Source organism: Urocitellus parryii, chromosome 4, assembly GCF_045843805.1.
Source record: "Urocitellus parryii isolate mUroPar1 chromosome 4, mUroPar1.hap1, whole genome shotgun sequence".
In the NCBI taxonomy this organism is placed as follows: Eukaryota; Metazoa; Chordata; class Mammalia; order Rodentia; family Sciuridae; genus Urocitellus; species Urocitellus parryii.
The window spans coordinates 202741267-202761705 of NC_135534.1; the positions used below are offsets into that span (position 1 = coordinate 202741267).

General features: G+C 50.6%; 1 protein-coding gene across 3 annotated transcripts in view; it reads left to right on the forward strand.

The window, feature by feature from the left end:
* The first annotated feature begins 568 nt into the window (after window positions 1-568).
* Window positions 569-20439, forward strand: part of Mvb12b (multivesicular body subunit 12B) — a 164512-nt gene continuing 144641 nt past the window's right edge. For all 3 annotated transcript variants that reach the window (XM_026386449.2, XM_026386450.2, XM_026386451.2), the window contains exons 1-2: window positions 569-692; window positions 12901-13023. In XM_026386449.2, the coding sequence (XP_026242234.1) occupies window positions 612-692; window positions 12901-13023 (204 nt within the window). In that variant the 5' untranslated portion in view covers window positions 569-611. The remainder of the gene's footprint in view (window positions 693-12900; window positions 13024-20439) is intronic.

Sequence of the window (20439 nt, forward strand, 5' to 3'; positions counted from 1 at the left end):
AGCTCTCGGCCTGTGTGGGTAAATCATTTCCCAAAACCAGGGAGGCCGAGAGCCGCTGGGAGATCGGGGTCAAGGAGGCCAGGCTGAGCCCGCGTTAGGGCAGCGGGGCGGTGGGAAGAGCCCAGGGGCTGCCCGGGGTCAGTGAGGCCTGGAAGGGCTGGTGGGCGGGTGTCCCTCCCTGAAGAGGCCACTCGGCCCGGGGCTGCCTGGAACCCGCGGCCGAGCAGGACGGCTCCAGGGGCGGCGAGGCCTAGGCGAGCCCAGCCGGGCGAGGCCCCGAGAGGCGCGGCGCGGGGCGAGCAGCCGACGCCCGAGGCGGCGGGGCCCGAGCTCCGGGGCGCCCAGGAGGCCCGCGGTGGGCGGCGGCGGCGGCGGCGGCGCGGGCTCGGGACGCCTGGGCTCCGCTCTCCCGCCCGCCCGAGCCAGCCGCGGGCGCCCAGCGCCTTCCCCGGAGCCCGGCCCGCCGCCGCGGCCCGCGGAGGGAGCCGCCGCCGCCAGGCCGCGCCCCGCCCCTGCCGCCGCCGCGCCCCCGGTGAGGCTCGCGCTCGAGCTGCGGCGCCGGCTGCCGCCGCCTGGGCCCCGGGCCCGGCCCCTCCCGCGCCGCCCGGGCGATGAGAAGCTGCTTCTGCGTGAGACGGAGCCGGGACCCGCCGCCGCCGCAGCCGCCGCCGCCGCCGCCCCAACGGGGAACAGTTAAGTGAGGCCGGACGGGCGCCGCGGAGGCTCGGCCCGGCCGGCTCTGCCTGCCCCGGGGCGGGCGGGCGGGCCGCGGGCCCAGGGGCGGGCGGGCGGGAGGAGCCGGGCCGCGCCGAGGCCTGCGGGCTCCGTGCCCGGCCCGCCGCGGGGACAGACCGGCCGGGCGGCCTCTGCCGGGCCCAGCGCGCGCCGCGGCTTCGCGTCCCCGGCCCGGCCTCGCGGCGGGAGGCGGGAGGGACTGGGGGACCGGGTGGAAGCAGCACCCCCGGGCCCGGCGCAGGTGAGGGGCCCACCTGGCACGGGCTGGGCACAGTCGCTTGACCCGCCAGGCCCGGGGTCCGGCTTTCTGCGGTCACGTGGGTGCAGACCAGAGTGCACCTGACCCTTAGGCATATTCTGGGGCGTTGGCCTGTGTGACCGGGCGCAGCAGAGAACATTCACACCTAGGGCACCTGTGTGCGAGGTGAGATGTTCCGCTTGGGCGCTCCAGACCCAGAGCACCCATCCAGAAGGGCATGCTGATAAGCACCTTGCAGTCTCTCCAGTGCAAGTGAGGCACCAGGGCCAGGGGCTGGGACCTAGGACCAGGGAACATCAGAACCTAAGAGACAGGCATGGAGAACAAGGTAGACCCAGGATCATCTTTGTCCTCTTTGTTACCAGCACACAACTGTTCCTAAATCATCAGCCTTTCTCTCCACTAAAGATGCACCTTCTGTCCCCTGTCCTCCAACAGCCTGTTCAACAGGGCACAGAGGAAGACCACAGCAGAGCATAAAGCAAATGGCTGTTGCCCCTTCTTCTTCTCCCTGCCCCCACCCAAGAACCAGAGACCCCTGGATTTCAGCCACAAAAGCAGACAGCAGGCCAGCTCCTCTTTAGGGGCCTTTGTCTCTGGTGGTTCCTTCTCAGTATAATCTCATTGTACATTTCTCGACAGCTGGCTGGATCTCATCGCATTTTAACAGGGCTAGCAAATCTTATCAGCTGCACCAGAAAAGCCTTAGAAAAGTTAGAAGATAAGCTCTGCATAGATCCAGACTAACTGAAAAATCTTAGTGTACTCGAAAGGTTAGTTACAAGAGCTGGTGGCACCTTTCTCGCTGGAAATCTTGTGGGGTGCTTTGAAGAATTGTGCCATGCTCAGAATATCTAAGTGGAGCCTCTGAGAAATGGGGCTTCTGCAGGGACCTGGGCAATACCCATGTAGAGCAGTTGATGTGGCAATGACCAGTTCCTTAGAACCTAAAATCATGTAATCTATATTTTTTTGTTCTTTTCCTTTTTGCTTTTAGTCTCTGATGTAGGCTAAAGGCATTTTCCATACCCTGCCTGTGTACTGCTGCTGGGCCTTCTCCACTTCTAGAATATTGCATCATGGTTAAATGCAAGGGCTTTAGAATTAGACCTCAGCCTAAGGCTTGACTTTCTTATCTACTGTGTGTAATTGAGCAAATTAAGAAGCCTTTCTGAGTCTAGTTTCCTCATCTGCAGAGTGAGGCTAATGTCTGTGTTTTATTTTTATAGGATCATGGTGAGTTATAAAATATTGCAAGAAAAATTTAGCTCAGTACCTATCATGTGACAAGCAATCAATAAAAGTTGGCAGTTATTATTAAGTGTTTGTTAATGGACTGATCCAAAGAGAAGCTCATTTATTTGTTTGTTTTTAGAGTGTGTTCTTGTTTGTGCTCTCTAGACCCAGAGCACCCATCCAGAAGGGTGGGTTATCTCATTCTTATCATTAGGAGTTAATGGTATTGTAGAGTGAACACTGGGTTTGGGTTTGTATTTCACACTATCTCTGGGACCCTAGGTGACCCTAGGGAAGTCATGGAACTTTTCTGAATTCCTATTTTCTTAACTGTAAATATGACTTACAAATAAAATCTACCCCTAAGGGAAGATTTGAATGAGCTAATGGGTGTGACTGCACTTGGCCCTTTCAGAGGTGGGGGTCCTCATGAAATTTAAATAGTATCCAGTAGTAGGTTCCGGTTCTATGGGTCTAATACTCAAATAATTTATTGGCAATGACTGGACTATCAGCAAAAGAATTCAGGAATGTCGTGGCTTTGTATGTGTTACAAAACTGCACGGCCATGTGAACTCTCAGGGCCTTGGAAGAGGTAAGGGAGTTCTATGGCCTCTCTGCTTCCGAACCGTAGGGGCCCTGGCTGCAGCAGGCTGGAAGTGCTCTTTGCTTCATGCCCAAAGAGCGACATCCTCGCCGCACTGCAAAGTAATGGTGGCGTTGGAGTGGAGCTTGGGAGGTGCCATTACGAAGATAACAAATGACTTCATGGCTGGGATGTCTTCAGGCTGAGGGCACTGGTTGGTGGCCGTGGCTGAATGAGCAGAGCCTCCTTTGCCAGTCAGGCAGTGAGGGGTTCCTTGAAAGAGCTGCTCCTCCCAGGCTCTTCTCCCTCTCCCAGGCCCTCCTGGCCAGTGAATCCCTGGCCTCAGGGCCCTCCTCGGCCTTCTGCTCCCAGGGCCACTGTTGGGAGTTGTGATTTCCCTGTGTTGTGTGCACTGTTCGCAGTGGCCTTGCCTGAGTCAGATCTCTCTCCAGCTGCCCGGGAAGCAAGGCCACTGTGGGGTGTGTGTGACATTACCTCCCTTGTTGGGGACATCCTGTGGACATGTGTTTGGTTTATTTGACATGCTTCTGGCAAGATGTGGAGCTCGTCCAGGCAGAAATGTGAGAGCCCTGTGGGCTTGGAGCCCAGGCCGCACACAGGAGCCTTACAGCTCCAGCTTCCCCAGGACGGGAGAGCTGTGGCTGGAACCTGCCTGAAGTTGTTCTCTTGCTCTTTGTACATGTGGATATACATCCACATGCACACACTTGCTTAAAACATGGATGCTGAGCAGTAGAGCAGAGTCTTCAAAAGATCACCCTTATCCTTCAGAAGAAAGTCATAAATGAGTTCTTAATGAGCTAAGTTACCTGGGTGTTTATGACAATGCTGATTCCTGGGTTTCAGGCCTAGACTCTTGAATTAGATTCTCTGGAGAAGGAGCCCTGGAACATGCGAGTTTAACAGACTGTACTTATATTTGTAGGCTGTACTTATATTTGCTGAAATTTGAAAACCACAGTTCTGGATACTTTCTAAAAAATTGTTAAATGCACATGCCATAAAATCTGGCATCTTAGCTATATTTAAATGTATGGATCAGTGGCAGTAAGTACATTTCACACTGTTGAACAGCCAATCTCTAGAACTTTTTCATTTTGCAAAACTGAAGCTCTGTACCCCCTAAAACTCCCCATTTCCCTTCCCCTTGGCTCTTGGCAGCCACCCTTCTGCTGTGTCCCTCTGAGTTTCTGACTCTGTGCCTTCCTGAACAGGCAGGACCATATAGGATTTCACTTTTTGTGACTGGCTTGTTTCACTTAGCAAAATATCCTATACCATAGCTTGGGTCAGATGTTTTCCTTCCTTTCAGAGGCTGACTAATATTCTGTTGAATGTGTCTACCAGGCTTTGTCCCTCCACCCCTCCACAGGTGGGCGCTCGAGTTGCTTCCATGTTTTGTCTATGAACACAGGTGTTCCAGTATTGCTTTGAGACCCCATTTTCAATTCTATTATATGGAAATTTTATTTATTTTTTTTTTTGGGGGAACTAACACACTGTTTTCCATAAAATGATGGCTGCCCTTTCTGTTGTTAACAAGCTTCCCCATTTTTTCCACGGCTTCACCAGTAGTTTCTTGGTGCTTTGTTTTATTTTTTGGTAGTGGCTGTCCTGATGGGTGTGAGGTGAGAGCCTGTGGTTTTGCTCCTAACTTGCATTTCCATAATGACTAGAGGTGTTGAATGTCTTTTCATATGCTAACTGGCCATTTGTATATCATTTTGGGGGAAATGTTTGTTCAAGTCCTTTGCCCATTTTAATTGGCTCATTTACTTATACACAATAGTGGGATTCATTGTGATACCCATGTATGCATGTCACATAATGTGGCCCATTTCCTTGCCCAGTACTTCCCCTTTCACTTCTCTCCTGCTTCTCTCCAATCCTCTATTCTACTGGCTTCCCTTCTGTTGGCAGGAAAAGCCTCTTTTCTCCCCTTTCTTTCTAGCATCCATAGATGAGAGAAAGTCATGACTTTAATTCTTTTGGATAAATACTGAGTGGAATAGCTGGGATGTATGCTAGAGCCATTCCTTGTCTTTTGAGGAACTCAGAATACTTGACTTTCTGTTATTTCATTCCAGTTTCATCTATTTCCTGCAAATGATGACCTAAATTCTTTATGGCTGCATAAAACTCCAGTGTGCATATACATCACATTTTCTGCGTCCCTTCATCTGTTGATGGGCATCTAGGCTGATTCCAGAGCTTGGCTATTGCAAATTGTGCTGTTATAAACACGGATATGCATGTGTTGTGGAAGTATGCTGACTTTAATTCTTCTGGGTAAACACTGAGGAGCGGGATGGCTGGGTCATGTGGTGGTTCCATGCCTGGTCTTTTGAGGAACCTCCATACCGATCTCCATAGTAGTTGTACTAATTTACAACTGTAAATTGTATAAGTGTATACGGTGTATAAGTGTTCCTATATGTCTTGCACACTTGCCAGCATTTATTAATATTTATATTCTTGATAGCTTCCATTCTTAGCTGGACTGAGATAAAATCTTAGTACTGTAGTTCTTTTTTTTTGTACTGGGTATTGAATACAGGGGTGCTTAACCACTGAACCACATCCCTGGCCCTTTTTATTTTTACTTTTATTTTTTTGAGACAGGGTCTTGCTAAGTTGCTGAGGTCCTTGCTAAGTTGCTGAGGCTGGCTCTGAACTTCAGATCCTCCTGCCTCAGCCTCCTGAACCTCTGGAATTATAGTCATGTGCTACTGTGCCTAGCTGGGTGTAGTTTTGATTTGCATTTCCTTGATTAATAAGGATATTGAACAAAATTTTCACATATTTATTGGCCATTTGTATTTCTTCTTTTGAGAAATGTCTTTTTAGTTCATTTGCCCAATTATTAAATGAGTTATTTGTTTATTTAGTGTTACGTTTTTTGAGTTCTTTATATGTTCTGGATATTAATCTTCTGTCAGAAGAGTAGCCAGCAAAGATTTTCTCCCATTCTGTAGCTTTTCTCCACACTTCTAATTGTATCCTTTGCTTTGCAGAAGAATTTAATTTGATGTCATTTCATTGATTAACTCTGGGTTTTATTTCTAGAACTTTAGGAATCCCATTGAGAAAGTCTATGCCTGTACCCATGTTTTCTTCTAACAATCATTTGCCCAATTTTTAGTTAGTCTGATTTTATTGTTGAGCTGTAGGAGTTCTTCATGGACCTGGATAGTAATCTCTCATGAGATATAAGATTTGCCAGTGCTTTTTCTGATTCCTTGGGTTGTCTTTTTACTCGATTGATTGTGTCCTTTGATGCAAATTCTAGATGATTTCTATACATTGTAACTCTGTTGAGAACATCTTGTCTATTATTCTATTATTTTTTTAGGGGGTGACCAACTCCAGCCCAGTTTGGTTGATGTGCCAAGGGTCACACAGGGGTAGGTGTCAGCTGGGATTGGAGCTGGGTCCATCTAACTGCAAAGCCTGCCCCCCTCCTCCCCTCAGCTCTGCCTGCTCCTCCCCTCAGCTCTGCCTGCTATTCTGCCCGCTGTGCTAATAGCAGACAGAGGAGGCCTCTGGGTCAGAAGGAAGTGGCCTTGGAGAGAGAGGTGTTGAGCTGGAAGGCCTGGGACTCTCTTCCTTCAGACCACTGGGGCACCTATAGGTCTGCATCATTGCTCAGCTCTTAGAAATGGCAGAGGGGGGCAGATAGGTTGTGAATTTTATTTATGTTTTATTTTTATTTTTTTGTTCTTTCAGTGTTTCAGCACCTGTCTGGCTGGGCAGTTGGTAAAAGTCTGTGGAGGTGGGAACCTGGCCCAGATTCTGAATGGTGGGGTGGGTGGCTGTAGGAGAGCAATTGTGCCTTCTTAGCTGACCTAAGATGGGAGGGAAAGACTGGGGGACTCATTTTGAGACTTTGTTCCATGAAAGGTCACCTTCAGGTTGGTTCTATTCATTCATCATTCATTAAACACTTAGAAAGTGCCTACTCTTAGGTGCTTACATTTTGGACTATGGACCAGCTGTTTCAGTGTCAGCTGGGAGCTTGTTAGAAATGCAGCCTCTTAGGCCCCCAGACCTGCTGTCAGTGTCTCTGGGGTGGGGCTTAGTAGTGTCTGTCTTAACAGCCTCTCCAGGGGACTCTCACGTGTGCTACAGTCTCATGACTCCTACTCCTGAATGCAGTCTCGTCCCCCTCCATCCCTGCTCTCCCTAGACATCTGTGGACTGCTGTGTGCCAGGGAATGTAGTGGGTGCATGGAGGTCAGCTGCATTTGGAGGTGTGGGTGGGACATGCAGGTGAAGAGAGCCAACCCATTTGCCTAGAATTGAATTGACATCATGGAACTTTTACTCTGCAGACACTGGCCATCAGGACAGGGGTGTGACTTATCTTGCAGGACTGAATACATCAGGAACCATTGCCCTTGGGGCCTCCTAGGATGGTTTCATTTGTAGGGCATCTGTTTCTGTTGGGGTCCTCCTTTTTCCTGCTATCCAGGGGACAGTGTGGTATCACCAGGTCAGACCTGGATTACCTCATTTCCAGTGATCTTGAGCAAGTCAGAGTAGGGATACACATGCTCTACAGGATGGCGCACCCTCCAGCCGTGTTCCCTTGCTTCGGTCAAGTTGGGCTTGTATAGGGCAGGGCTTGGACCAGGGCAGCGCTGTCGAACTTAATCCTGGATTTACTTTTCGAGAGGGAATTCTGGGATCTAGAGTTGCACTATATGGGCCAATGCAGCCCGAGCCTGGGACCTGCCTCACATAGTTTATGGACTCTAATCATAAGATGGTTAATATAAATCCAAACATTGGTCAGATTCAACTGATGTGTTTAGATACCAGATTCTTCTATTAGAAGAAACACAACAAATATTGCTGGGATGGGAGGAGGTGCTCATAATTGTTAGTTTCTTAGCTGGAAAATTCTTTGTGATCTAGGAGAGGCTAAAATTATATTTACTTCAGTTCCCCAATGTCCCAGCAGCCCATGGCCTGAAGCCACCTGAGAACCAGAAAGCATGTGTGAAGGATTTGACTTCTGGCTGGTCATGAGGTCATCTGTCCAGGTCAGAGTGCAGGCAGTGCTGGGTGCCTGCCCACTGCTGCAGCCTTCTGAGGAAGTGGGTCTTTGCACCATTGCCTCAAGGAGGTGGCCTGGTTGTGTGTGTGTGTGGCAGTGCATGTTGGTGAAGCCTGGCCACTGGTTCCTTCCTTTGAGGCTATGCCATGTCCTCTTGACCCTTCTTGCGAATCTGTCAGGAGAAAGGTGCTAGTACTCTTGAGGCACCAAAGGGGACAAGGACAAGGATTCCTGCAGACCACTGCTACAGCTGGGAAACGGGCCGAGAGCCTCCCCAGGACACTGGCTGTGGCAGCAGTGTTTGCTGGGACAGCCCAGTCCTAGTGGGAACCCGGCTCTGTGTCCTTCCCCAGGGTGAGTTAAGTTTTCATTCCCTTACCTCCCCAGCCCCGCAGGGGATGGCAGTTTAAGTCTTTGGTGCCCTTGACTTTGGATTTCAAGCAAGCTGATCACAAGTTCATCCTTCTGTAGGGACTTAATTAACCCACTGGTTTTGTCATTTCAATTACAGTAGCCCGATTTGACCTACCCCCCTAATACTTTGAAATCACTCTCCTCAAAAGTTGTGCGGTCATGCCTTTGGCCCTGGCGGGCTGCCGGCCCTGCTTCTGAGCCAGCCTCCCTTGCGCGGCAGGGAGGCCCGATGCCTCCTTTGAAGGCAGCACCCCTGCCCCCTGCAGTCATTGCCCCCCGAAAGCACTTTAAACTCAACCCACACCCCGCTGCTGGGAGGGCCTCGGTGGAGAGAGGGCTGCGTGTTGTTAGTTGGGTTTGGATTTCAGTACTGGAGTTGATAGAATGAGATAAACCCAGGCTCACTAGGGCCGTGGAAATTAAACAGAGATGATATCAAAGTTCCCCTGAGTTTTCAGCTGTGATACAGTAGCTTAGTTTTCTCCCAGGCTGGGGCCGGGAGGCAGGCCTTTGATTCCGAAACAATGTTCAGCATCAGTGAAGCCCTGCTGCTGACTTTCAGGGATTAAGCACACTGTTGTGGTAATTCTTTGATCAGCTACAAGGGAGCAGTGTGCCGGCTGTGTGAAGGGGCTTCATAGTTAAAGTTCATTTCTCTGTGAACCTGGGATGACAGCATCGGTGAGGTGCTGCAATGCTGGCATGAGGGCCTCCCAGTGCTGTTGGCAGCAGGGCAAGCAAGAGCAGGCAGCAGGTTCCTCCCGGCCCGTGTACGGTATGCATCAAACATGGTGTGCCAGGCAAAGTGCACCGTGGATCAGGTGAACCCTCCTCATCTTGCCCAGTCCATGCCACACCTGTGCGCACATGATCAGGCACACACCCACTCATGCCTTGGGGTAGAACCTCTTGATCAGACACCAACAGCTGCCTGGAGCTAAGCTTTGCAGCCCCCAGCTTGCAAATGACCTTGCAGAGGCTGTATGCTTACTCAAGGTAGAGGTTGGGTGGGGATTGAAACCAGATGACCCCTAGGCTAAATTAGGACAGCTCAAGGTCAGTGTCACTATGATCTGGAGCAGACAGAGCAGATGGGCCCCTCTGTGCCCCCACCTTCCTTCTTTCCTTGGCCTTTGTTGAGAACTGACTTGGATTCAGACCTGCTTAACACTGAAGTTCTACTGTCTTGCTGTTCAAAACACTGGGTCCACTTTTGCTTTCCCTGTAGAGACCCTCCTTGTGCCACAGCTGGATGGCAAGGTTTCCCAGTGGGCTCCCCTGCTCCTGGTTGGCCCCGCAGCTTGTGGCTGGTAATGGAGCCCCTGTGTGCTGTCGATCCTGCATGCACCAGGCCGTTCATCAACCTGTTCCCTCCTGTGCTGTGCTCGGATCTCCCTCATTAGGCCTGAATTTACCTCCATCCTACACAAACATGGCCTTAGCTCATTTTTATTGTTGTAAATTATTTATGAGGGGAATGTTGAATCTTGAAACTGAGGTGTGAGGAAAATTAATCCCATGTTACTTTTATCTTTCTGTACTTTTCTCTCCCTTGCTTGACTTATTGAGCTGTGGCCAGAGAAAGAAGAGCTTTGGCATTTTAAAATATAATTAGTGTTGAAACTGCTTTTCCAATTGGGCGGGTCGCTGCTCTCTGCGCACAGTGCAATGGAAAGCAGGCCAGACCAGGGAGGCCATGTCTCTGCAGCCGCCATCCCTGCAGTGTCTGAGAACTCAGGATGCTTCCTCTCCTGTAAAATAGGGAGATAACATGGCCCGGTCACATCCCAGGTGTGATGTGAGCATCAACTGAAAAGGAGCCTGAGAACGTTTTTTGAGGTTTGCAAAGTGCTGTACAAACAAAGCAGAGGTATGTCTGCGTGTTTTGTGCAGTCTTGGTGTCACTGGATGAGGAGCTGCTGCAAGTAGATTTGGTGTTTTCTCGCATCCTGCAGGCAGGTTAAAATTGGTCTTAAACACCCAGGCTCCCGTGTCCCCCACCCCTCAGATTCCATGTGCAGGCTCACATCCACCCTTCTTCTTCCCCTGGCTGCAGCCTGGGCTGCAGAGGATGCACCGTGCCCTCCCTTCTGGCTGGAGGCTCAGCAGCTTGGGCAGCCTGGAGTGCTAGTTAATAAATGGCCTTTTGTTAGGAAGGTCAATTGAAGTGACGGTGGAGACGCTGTTAAAAGTAATTTGCAGTCAGAAAATATGTAATTCAGGGCAAGCTGCTTTGAGCGATGGCCTCTGCCATGGATATCTTGGGCGTTTCTCATTAAAAGCCTCCTTGGCTGTGGTGGGGCTTCCTGCACCGGCGAGTGGGCCGCAGCCCCGCACCCAGGGCGGCCATTTGTCTCTGTTGCACAAAGGCTGCCTTGATCCCCTGGGCACCGCAACTGGGGGGAAGGGGAGAAGGGCGGGGGCGTGCGGCAGGGGCCTGCTGTGTCTGCGGCCCTGCAGGCTGGCCAGGCCGGGGCTGCGCGGAAGCCCAGGCTCCTTTGTCCGCCCCAGCTGGAGGCCGCCCGCAGCCATCTTGGAGGCTGCTGGGCCGCCCGGTGCATCCTGGGAGACCGCCTCCTGCGGTTGGCAGCGGCCGCGGTTGACAGGGGCGAGCGGGCGGCGAATCCCAGGCCTCTGATGGCTGCTCACCTGGTCCCCCCACCCACACACCCCTTGTCTTTCACCTTCCCTCGCTCTGATAGTAGAGGCAGTAGTGTCTTAACAAACAAGTACCCACCTGCTCTTTATCAGTCCTCAGTGCGGTAGTGAGCACTGGCAGAATTCGTCCATTCTGTTAATGAGTCGTTACTTTTGCAAAGCACTTTTGGTAACCGATAGCAGGTACCAGTATCTTGTACGCTGCAGCAACGTCGTTTTCACGTTCCCAATAAGACACGATTTTTTGAGTGCAGACTATTTGATCAGTGCTTGTTTTGAACAGGCAGCTACAGATATTTAACTCAAAATCTGTATTGGGGGCCTGCCTGCATAGCCACTCAATAAATATTTATTTAATGCCTACTGGATACAGGAAGCACTAACCTTCGTGCTTTATGCAGATAAACCTGCCTGGTAAATGAAATTTGAAAATAAGAAATGATGCAGTATGGTTTCTACCCCTGCCCTAGACTTGGGCAAGTTTATCAATGCATTGGCAAGTCCGTTTCTGTAGCTTTCTGTGGGTTCCACTGGTTGTATGTGTGACTTGCATGCAGCATTTTGACTGTTCCTAATTAACAGCCTGCAGTCATTTCTAGTGGTCCCCTGTTCTTTCTGATTTTCTTTTCCCTGCTGCTGTACTGGGGGTGCAATCCAGGTTTTCGTGTATGCGAGGCAAGCACTCTACCATTGAGCCAACATCCTTCAGCCCTGCCTTTTCTGATTCCACGCTAAGAATGTTCCTCCTACCTGCCTAGTTAGGCAGGGTGTTTGGTTTTCTTTTGAAGCAGTAACTGGCCTTAAGAGAGCTGGCAGAACTATAGTCAGTGGAGTTTAATTGTTACAGAAGGAGGTGGAATTTAACTTGCTCTTTTCACTGCTGCTTCTTTAAAAGTACTTAAGTTCATTTACATAAGGTGTTGCCTTCTTTATTTGCTTTCTGGTGCACTGGCCACTTGGACTGCCTGAGTACAGTGCTGTCCACGCTACACCTGTCTCCTCTGGCACTGTCAAGAGGTAGTCTGCAGCAGCAGAATAATTCCATTTCCCCTCCCTTTCACCAGCAAGAATTAGGGTCATTGTCAGTGTTTAGCTTTGAGTAAGTGCCCACGTGACCTGGGGTTAAACACAACAAAGGGATCTGCCAGTCCTCTAGGGGTGGTGCTGCCTTTGTTTCTGGCCAGTCACTCTGGGTCTGTTGCCCCAATTCTGCCAGTCTCATCTGCTTTTTTATTAAGTGCCCACTCCATGTCAGGGACCTCTCCAATCCAAGCCCTTCTTTTACTTGGATGCTCTTAGTTCTTGCACCAATTCTCAGAGTGTAAGTATCATGACTCCATTTTATAGTAGAGAAAAATTGAGGCTCCAGGAGGTTTGGCTTCTTGCTCTAGGTCACCACTGGAATGTGATAGAGCCTGAACTCAATGCTCTGCCTTTGCCCAGTGCCCAGAACACTTCTCTGTATTTGCAAAGCTGCTTGCATGTTTGCAGAGCTCAGCCTCGGCACGGCACGGTAGAGGCAGTGCGCTTGGAAGCCCACACCTCCAGAAGGAGTGAGCAGAAGGCAGAGAAACAGAGGCTGTCGTTAGACATAGCCATGTCTGAGCGATCCTCAGTGGAGCTGCTGGTATCTGTTACAAAATCAGACAGCTGGACGGTGGAGTTAAGAATGATGTGCTTTTGGGTTTGAGTTGAAATTTCCTCCTGGGAGCAGACAGGGACAAGCCCTCAGTTTTCAAAGCTCACTTGAGGAGAGCAGAGGCCAGAGGTGATTGAATTCTTGGTCTGAGTGAAGGGTCAGCCAGCTCAGGTGTGTGGCGTGTGGCTGGGCACAATTGCTGTGTATTATGGTTCTGGTTGCTGAGACTTTGTATTGTTTGTCTTAAACACTAAGTTTGAATTCTGTGCTTTCTTTTTCTTTTTCTGAACCAGGACCAATCCACCATGCCTGAAGTCAAAGACCTTTCGGAAGCCTTGCCAGAGACGTCCATGGACCCCATCACGGGAGTCGGGGTGGTGGCTTCCCGGAACCGAGCCCCAGCAGGCTATGATGTAGTGAGTCAAGACACTAGTTTGTACACTTTGCTCACTGATTCAGTAAATATTTACCTCCTGTGTCCGAGATCTTCTGACCCTGTGTGTAAGATGTGCTTCTTCCCTCTAGGAACTTAATCAGAGGTGGGAGACCAGTGCCAGTGGGAGGGCTCTGGGAATGTGCTGGTTTGGGAGTCAGAAGACGGAGCCAGTCAGGGCTGTATCCTAGCTTTGAGTGTGGCTGAGTCATTTGACTTCAGTGACGGTCATTTTCACCTTCTGAAAAATTAAGGGGTTGGGCTCACTGATTTCCAAAGTCACTTCTAGTTGTGACATTTCATGACAAGGATCCAAAACTCTGTGAAAGACCCTGGTGGTTGTCATACATGTATAAATGCTACAAACGCGTTGTCGTACGCCGAATGGCTCTTTGCAGTTCACAGAAATGTCCTATCCGTGAATTCTTTTAGCTCTCTGAGTCCCTGGAAGTCTGAGAGAACACACAGTTTTGTCTCTGCTTTGTCAATTAGAACTTAAGCTCTAAGAAGTGAGGTGACAGAGTCCTCATCCTTGGATATGGTGATTAATCGGGACCAAACCTCCCCCAAGCACACGCTTGGTGGAGCACTTGCTTTGCCCCACACCTCGTGCTGTGCACAGTAGTCCCATACGACAGGACTGGCCCTTCTGTTAGTTCAGTGACAAATTCCCACAGGGAGTGCAGAGTGACACCAGGGGGGTTAATGGTGAATGTCATCCTGTGTTTGAGATTCTAAGGTGATCTTATTTTTACTTCCTATTTTGTTTACACCTTATTCTTGTCCATTAAAAATGTATATCAAGAATACATAAAAATAGAAGAGTGCTGGTCTCCTTAGCCAGCACAGAAAAAAAAACACCTCACAGTGATTAGGTCAGCATCTAACGTCCTGGGGTGGGAAGGCCCGGATGCCTGGTCCTGAAGAAGCCCTGAGTCCCGGATTCTTAGTCTAGTGCTGTTGACATTTGGGGCCAGACAGTCCTGCAGCTCTGTGCTGTGGGACTCCTGTGCATCACAGGAGCTGAACGTCCCTGGCCTCCACCCAGTCCAGGGAGTAGCAGCTGCCACTCTTCCCCCAGTGGAGATGATCAGAAATGTCTCCAGATATTTCCAGATGATCCCAGGAGGAGGGAAGGGTGGGTAAAATCAGCCCAACTGAGAACTGCTGCGGTCACACAGGCTGTGCCAGGTGGGTCAGTGTGGGTCTGAGTGCAGGCAGAGGGGCCTGTTAAAATGCTCCACATCACTTTCCCAACTTTTCAGAATGTTTTAAACATTTTAAAAGTGAAAGAACGAGGGGATCTTTTTTGACAAAGGTTTGAGGGTTACCTGCTGCCTGTCTTCAAAGCCCTGTTGGAATGTAAAACTTTCCATAAAGTAGAACCACTAGGTATGGCTTTTGCCATAAAACTTTTAGGAAAGCTAATAAAAATGTTTCTGATTTAAGAAGCCAAAGTGTCTTTGGATGAGTTGGATGGTGAATCAAGACAGGCTGAGCGCTCGCCCTGTGGGAGGGTGGGCCCTGGGGTCCCTCTCCTGGGAGGCCTCGGGGAGCTTGAACACTGGGCCTGGCTTGCTGTCCTGCCGTTGCTCCCTTGTTGATCTGCATCAATAACATTCTGTTGGCACCTTTGGGGTCATCTTGAATGCTTGGCTAGTGGGTGGCAGATGGCCTTTGATGGTTTGGTTTTCTGAAAGTCTCGGGGAGCCTGACAGGAGCACAATCCATCCCTATCATTTTCTCCTAACATCTAGCTCAGGGCAGAAGAGCGCGGTGTCAAATGAATAAAATTAATAAGCACATTTCATGATCATGCTGTACCATGCATTTTAGTGGAAGGTGAGCAGGCCAAGGGGCTTGAGCTAGATCGCCTGGTAATTACCCAGCCTCCATGCGCGGCCAAGAATGAGATGTCTGTGGGCTCCCTCTAAGAGGGAGAGGGGTGGGAGTTGTCTCTTTGTTCTGGTCTCTTTTCAGATAAGCATCTTGTTCCCCAGAGGACTGGCCCCAGGTTCAGGGGGATGGTGGGAAGGGCCCGGGGAGAAGGGGTGCTTCCCCATTCTTCACATATGGAGTTTCACATGAAGTTGTGGAGTTTGATAGTGACCGTGCGGGAGGAACCCTGAGGAGGTCCAGAGGATGAGGGTGCCCTGCTGCCAATGGTGGTGAGACCTCTCTCGCATGGGCCTCAGGGTTAGCCCCCTGCACAGGTATATTGAGCACAATGACCCTGAAGTCCTGCGAGTCAGGCACCCGAGGGCGGCTGGCCCTGTCACACAGCTGCTTTAAAGTGGATTTAGGCGCCATTGCTGCTTGACATTAAAATTGCCAAAGGTTCATTTATAAAAATCTAATTTAATGACTTCACTTCCCTTCCAGTCAAGGGTAGCTTCTTAGGTTAGGAGGCTGGGGACTATTTGCTAAACTTCTCAACTTATTGTCCCATTTCTGTGGTCTTTTCTGAAATGGCCTCCTCTTTGTGTCCTGCAGCCACACTCTCAAATCTGGAATGACTGGGGCTGATTTCCATGCCGTCAGGAGTTGGGTGGGTCTTGTGGTTCTGGGATGTCCCAGCACCTGGCCTCATGACTCTCTGCTGCAGGTGCCTGGCTTTGGCCAAAGGCAGCGCGTGCCATTTCATCTTACGGGGATGGGGAATTTTGGAAGGATTGTAATGCAGTGAGAAACACTTCATGCTACAGCTTATCACCCAGAATGAAACTTCTAATTCTAGGCCACACTGGGATGTCCCGTGTCTCAGGGGCATCGGACTAGACCTCACTGAGGATTACTGTGGGGCATATTTCCTGTATTCCCAGTGACATGTCTTACCTTTTACATACACTCATGAATGCTTACAGCTCAGACCAATGTCACAACATTGTATGTGTGAGGTGGCCCTGAACCGTCATACCTGTGAAGCCGCTTTTCCATGTTGCCCTTACTTTTGGTAAAAATGTGACCATCCTTTGAAACCCAGCTCACACCATACCTTGGAGAGACTCTTTGTTAGCAGTGCTCTTTTGACACTCTGCTTGGCTTCATAGGTTTTATTGGCCACCTACTGCTGTACAAGACACTAGAAGTCCTATATTCTGGGGCATTGGGCTCCAGGAGGTGAAAGGTCAGAGATGAAGACAGCCGGATGAGGCCAGGTTACAACAGAGTTCTGAGCCATACTGAGGAGCGTGGTTATTATTCTGGAGGGTTAGGGTCAGGAAAGATTTTAAGGAAAAGAGGTTCTTAGTCAAGTTTGTGTTTCAGGAGTTCACAGGTAAGTACAGGAAGGAAAATGGTTGGAGAGGATAGATGTTGAGGCAGGTGGGTGAGTTTGGAGGCTGTTAGGACAGAGAGAAGATGGGGCCTCACGGGGCAGCTGACAGTGGCAGTGGAGAGAGGTAGAAGATCTGGGGGAACCAGGCGCACCATCTCTGAGTGCTGGCCCTGGGTGCAAAGGTGAGAAAAGGGAAGGGTGAGAGCGACACAGGGATCCCTATCTGGGCAGCTGGGTGGACATGGGTGTTCTCTGTTGAGACAGGAGCAGAGCCATGTGGGTGGGGTGGGGGAGGGAGAGAAGCGGGGCTGTTTTGGACGCCTCAGTTTGACGTGCTCGTGCATCATCCAGGCGGAGCCCTAGTCCTGAGGTCTAGGGAGAGGTCTGAGGGTCATTCTCATATAGCAGGGATTGGGCACAGCCGGCCTCAGCCAGGGAGAGGCTGGGGAGCCAGGAGATACTGTGTCTGACAGGGTCACATCGAGTCCCACAGGTAATCTTGGATTGAGGATGGGCAGAGCAGTCTCAGGAGCAGGGCTGGGTGGACTTGAGGAGTATGGGGGACAACACTGAGGAGTGTGGGAGGCCTTGAAGGGGAGGAGGCGGGAAGGTGGTGCCAGAGGATGGCTTGGCATCCTGGGCCTGTCCCTGGCTTACAGGTGGTCGAGTGTTGAGCAGGTTCAGTGAGGGAGGGGCGTGGACCCAGGAGAGGTAGGGGCAGAGGGGTTGGGACCAGGGGTCCAGGAGGTTATGTTTGGTTAGCTTTTGCTCCATCCTGCTGCATGGGCTGGGAAGCCATCCTTGGGTACGGCCTCTGAGACAGGTAAACCCACACAGGCCCGTGGGGAGAGACCCTTAGAAAATGGAGACCTCTGAAAACACAAGTTAGTTGGGCTGTGTCTTCAGGTTCAGATCAACAGAACATTCAGTATATGCTTGTAAGATATTGGATATGTTATAAATTAAAATGTCATCTACCTGGGGAACCTATACAGCATGCATGAGTGATTAATGGCTAGACTGTTGGACCAAAGGGGAGCCTCTGACTTCCAAGGGTAGGTGGTTGCCATGGAACTTGGTTTCCAAGGAATTTTGTAAATATTTTCCAAATCATCAAAATCTCATGATGGCTCGAGCGCTTAAGACTCCACCCTGTGAAAATCATACATGTCACCAGAGAGCCCAAACCTGAGCTGTTCATCCTCTCCTCTGAGAGGCGAGGGTTGCCTGCACTCCCTCTGAGTGTGACCTTCTTTGTTGTCCTTAAGTAAATCTTTACCTGTGCTATTGACTCCCTCTGAGGACCTGAGATTCCCCCACTGTCCTCCCTTCCTCTGGTGACACTCTGGCCACGCACCGTACCATGGGCAGCGTGTGGACAAGCTGTCAGTGCTTCCCTCCCTCCTCCTCCTCTCCCTTCTCCCTTTCTTCCAACAGTGTTGAAACTAATTAGGCAATAAAACATTACTTAAAACTGTTGGGCCTACATAATTTATATATGCCCAACATGTATTAGGAGTTTTCTGGATAATTGGAGTTTCACATGCTTGAACAGTAAGATGGAAGGGATTGTGTTAGTTAGCTTTTGTTGCAGTGACAAAATATCCAACACTGACAAGTTAAACGGGAGAAAGACTTATTTGGATTCATGGCTTCAGAGGTTTCCGTCCATAGTCTGCTGGCCCCATCACTTTGGGCCTGATTTGAGGCAGAACATCATGGTGAAGGGCATGGTGGAAGAAAGCTGTGCAGTTCATGGCAGCCAGGAGAGAGAGAGAGAGAGAGAGAGAGAGAGAGAGAGAGAGAGCGCGTGCTCTCAAGGAAGCTGTCAGGAACAAGAAGTGGGCTTCCAGGGCACTCCTCCAGTGACCCACTTTTTGCAGAGAGGCCCCATCTCCTATAGTTCTCCCACCTAATAATCCACTCGGCCGTGAATCCCTCAGTGGATTAATCCATGGGTGAGGTCAGGGCCCCCAGGATCCCAGAAGCCCCACTTCTGAACATTGCTGTACTGGGGATCAAACCTTTGAGGAACACTTCATATCCAGACCTCGACAGGGGCTTTGGGGGCACTAGGCCGGAGCAGCGCCTCTCTGGGCCAGTGGGCTGGGTGGGGAGCAATGCCGGGAGCTGACAGGAGGGTCCCAACCTGCCAAGGAAGGCCTGATTTTCTCTTACCAAAGTAGGAAAAGAAAAACAAAACAAAACACACAACCCCTCCCTGTTGAAACAGGCTCCGAGGAGCTTGTGTTTCATGTGGTGCTCAAGGAATTAAAAAATCCTGAAGAGCTCAGGAAGACGGTGGCAATATCTTGTTAAAAGCATATGATAGCTGTCAGTGGAAAATGTGTGTGCTGGCCACCGCTGTCACATGGTCTCTGGAAAGCTGAAGCTGGTGGGGGGCCATGGGCGGGCAGGAAAACCCCCCTGTTCCTCCTGGCCAGAGCCTCAGGCTGCTGCCCTCCTGTCTCCAGCCGCAGGTGCCAGAACCAAGGGCAGCAGCTTGTTCCTGTGGTTCTGAGAGCCCCTGGCCAGGGCCAGCCTCGCTACAGAAGTGGCCAGGACATGATCCCGCCTCCCAGATTGGTTTATTTTCAGAACTAGAGCTTGTTTTGATAAAAGGCACCAGGTGTTCCTCCTTTTTGTTTTGATAGAAAATACATTAAACCAAGATTTACTGAAAACACGGAAAGTGGTTTCACGACCGCCCTTGGCCTTTGTTTCCTGTGGCCTGAATTAGCAACCCACTGTTAACTGTCCCATGTTTCCCCTCCTTGGTCCCCCTTGTCCCACTGAGCTTGTCCCCAGGGACGAGCCCCCCTGGGTGAAGTCCCGTGCACACTCAGCACAGTGCCAGCGTCCAGGGGAGCCAGCGTGCTGCCCGACCTCTTGACTGTTCCCTCAGAAACCGGGTTCCTCTGCCTGCTTGTGGAGGAGCGGGCCTGCCTCCTCCAGGCTTCCCTCCCCTGCCACCAGGGTGGAACAGAGGCCTGAGTTCCCACTGAGGACTCACAGCTGGGTGCCGGGCCTGGTGGGGAACAGCAAAGGGTCCCCGTGTCCTATTCACTATTTAGAAAGGCTTATAACAACAAAGCCTCAAATAATTGAAGGAAGAGAAGAGGAGCTTGGTTTAACTTCTCTTTTTAAAAAATTCAACTTTTAATTTTGACTTCTGTGCCCCTTAAGGAGTAGTGCAGAGTTGTCCTGTGCAGGCTTTCCCCCGGTGGGGACATCTCGTGGACTCTAGTGCAGTATTACAGCTGGGCCATTGACATCGTGCAGTTAAGACATAGAATATTTCTGTCCTAAAAGATGCCCAGGATTTTGATTTTCCTCAGGTGTGGTGTGGCCGATAGATCAGGGAGCTAGTTCCTTACTGGGTTCCAGAGTGGACATGCCAGGCCACGCAGGGCCACTCGGAGAAGCACCAGTGTGGGGCAGAGGGAGAGGAAACCAGGAGAGCAGGGGCAACAGCCTCTGTGGCGGATTGCCTGGGATGGGCAAGGCAGGAGGGCCCGCCAACCCAGGGCTGTCTAGATTGGATAAGTTTGGTGGGCTCTGGGCTGCAAGGATGGTCCCTAGTGTCAGGTGTCTGCCCCAAGCTGACACAGGCAGGAGAGAGGGTCCAGGACTGCAGGGGCCTGATGCAGGAGGCTGCAGGAGGCTGATGGGAGTTTAGACCTGGGATTGGTTGGCTTGTAGGTCAAAGGCACCCAACAGGACAGGCAATAGCAAGTCCCTAACTGCCTCTAGGGACAGATGAGCTGATGGGAAGAGCTGGTTCTGCAAAGCCCTAAGGCATCGAAGCATCATACGGAACATGGAAAAAACCCATAATATGGTTCCCATCACCCAAAGGATCCGTCATGTTGCCCCTTTAGTGCCACACTATACTCCCATCCCCACCTCCTCTGTAACCTGATCATCACTAATCTATCCTTTGGTCTTTTCAGAAATGTTATATAAATAGAATTATACCTTTCGGGATTATTAGCAGTTTTTCAAAATCTCTGAATAATTCTCTGAAGAGTCATCCAGAGAATCTATTGCATGTATCAATAGTTGATTCCTTTTTATTGATAAAGCTATCCCCTAGTACATATGAACCATAATTAGTTTGAC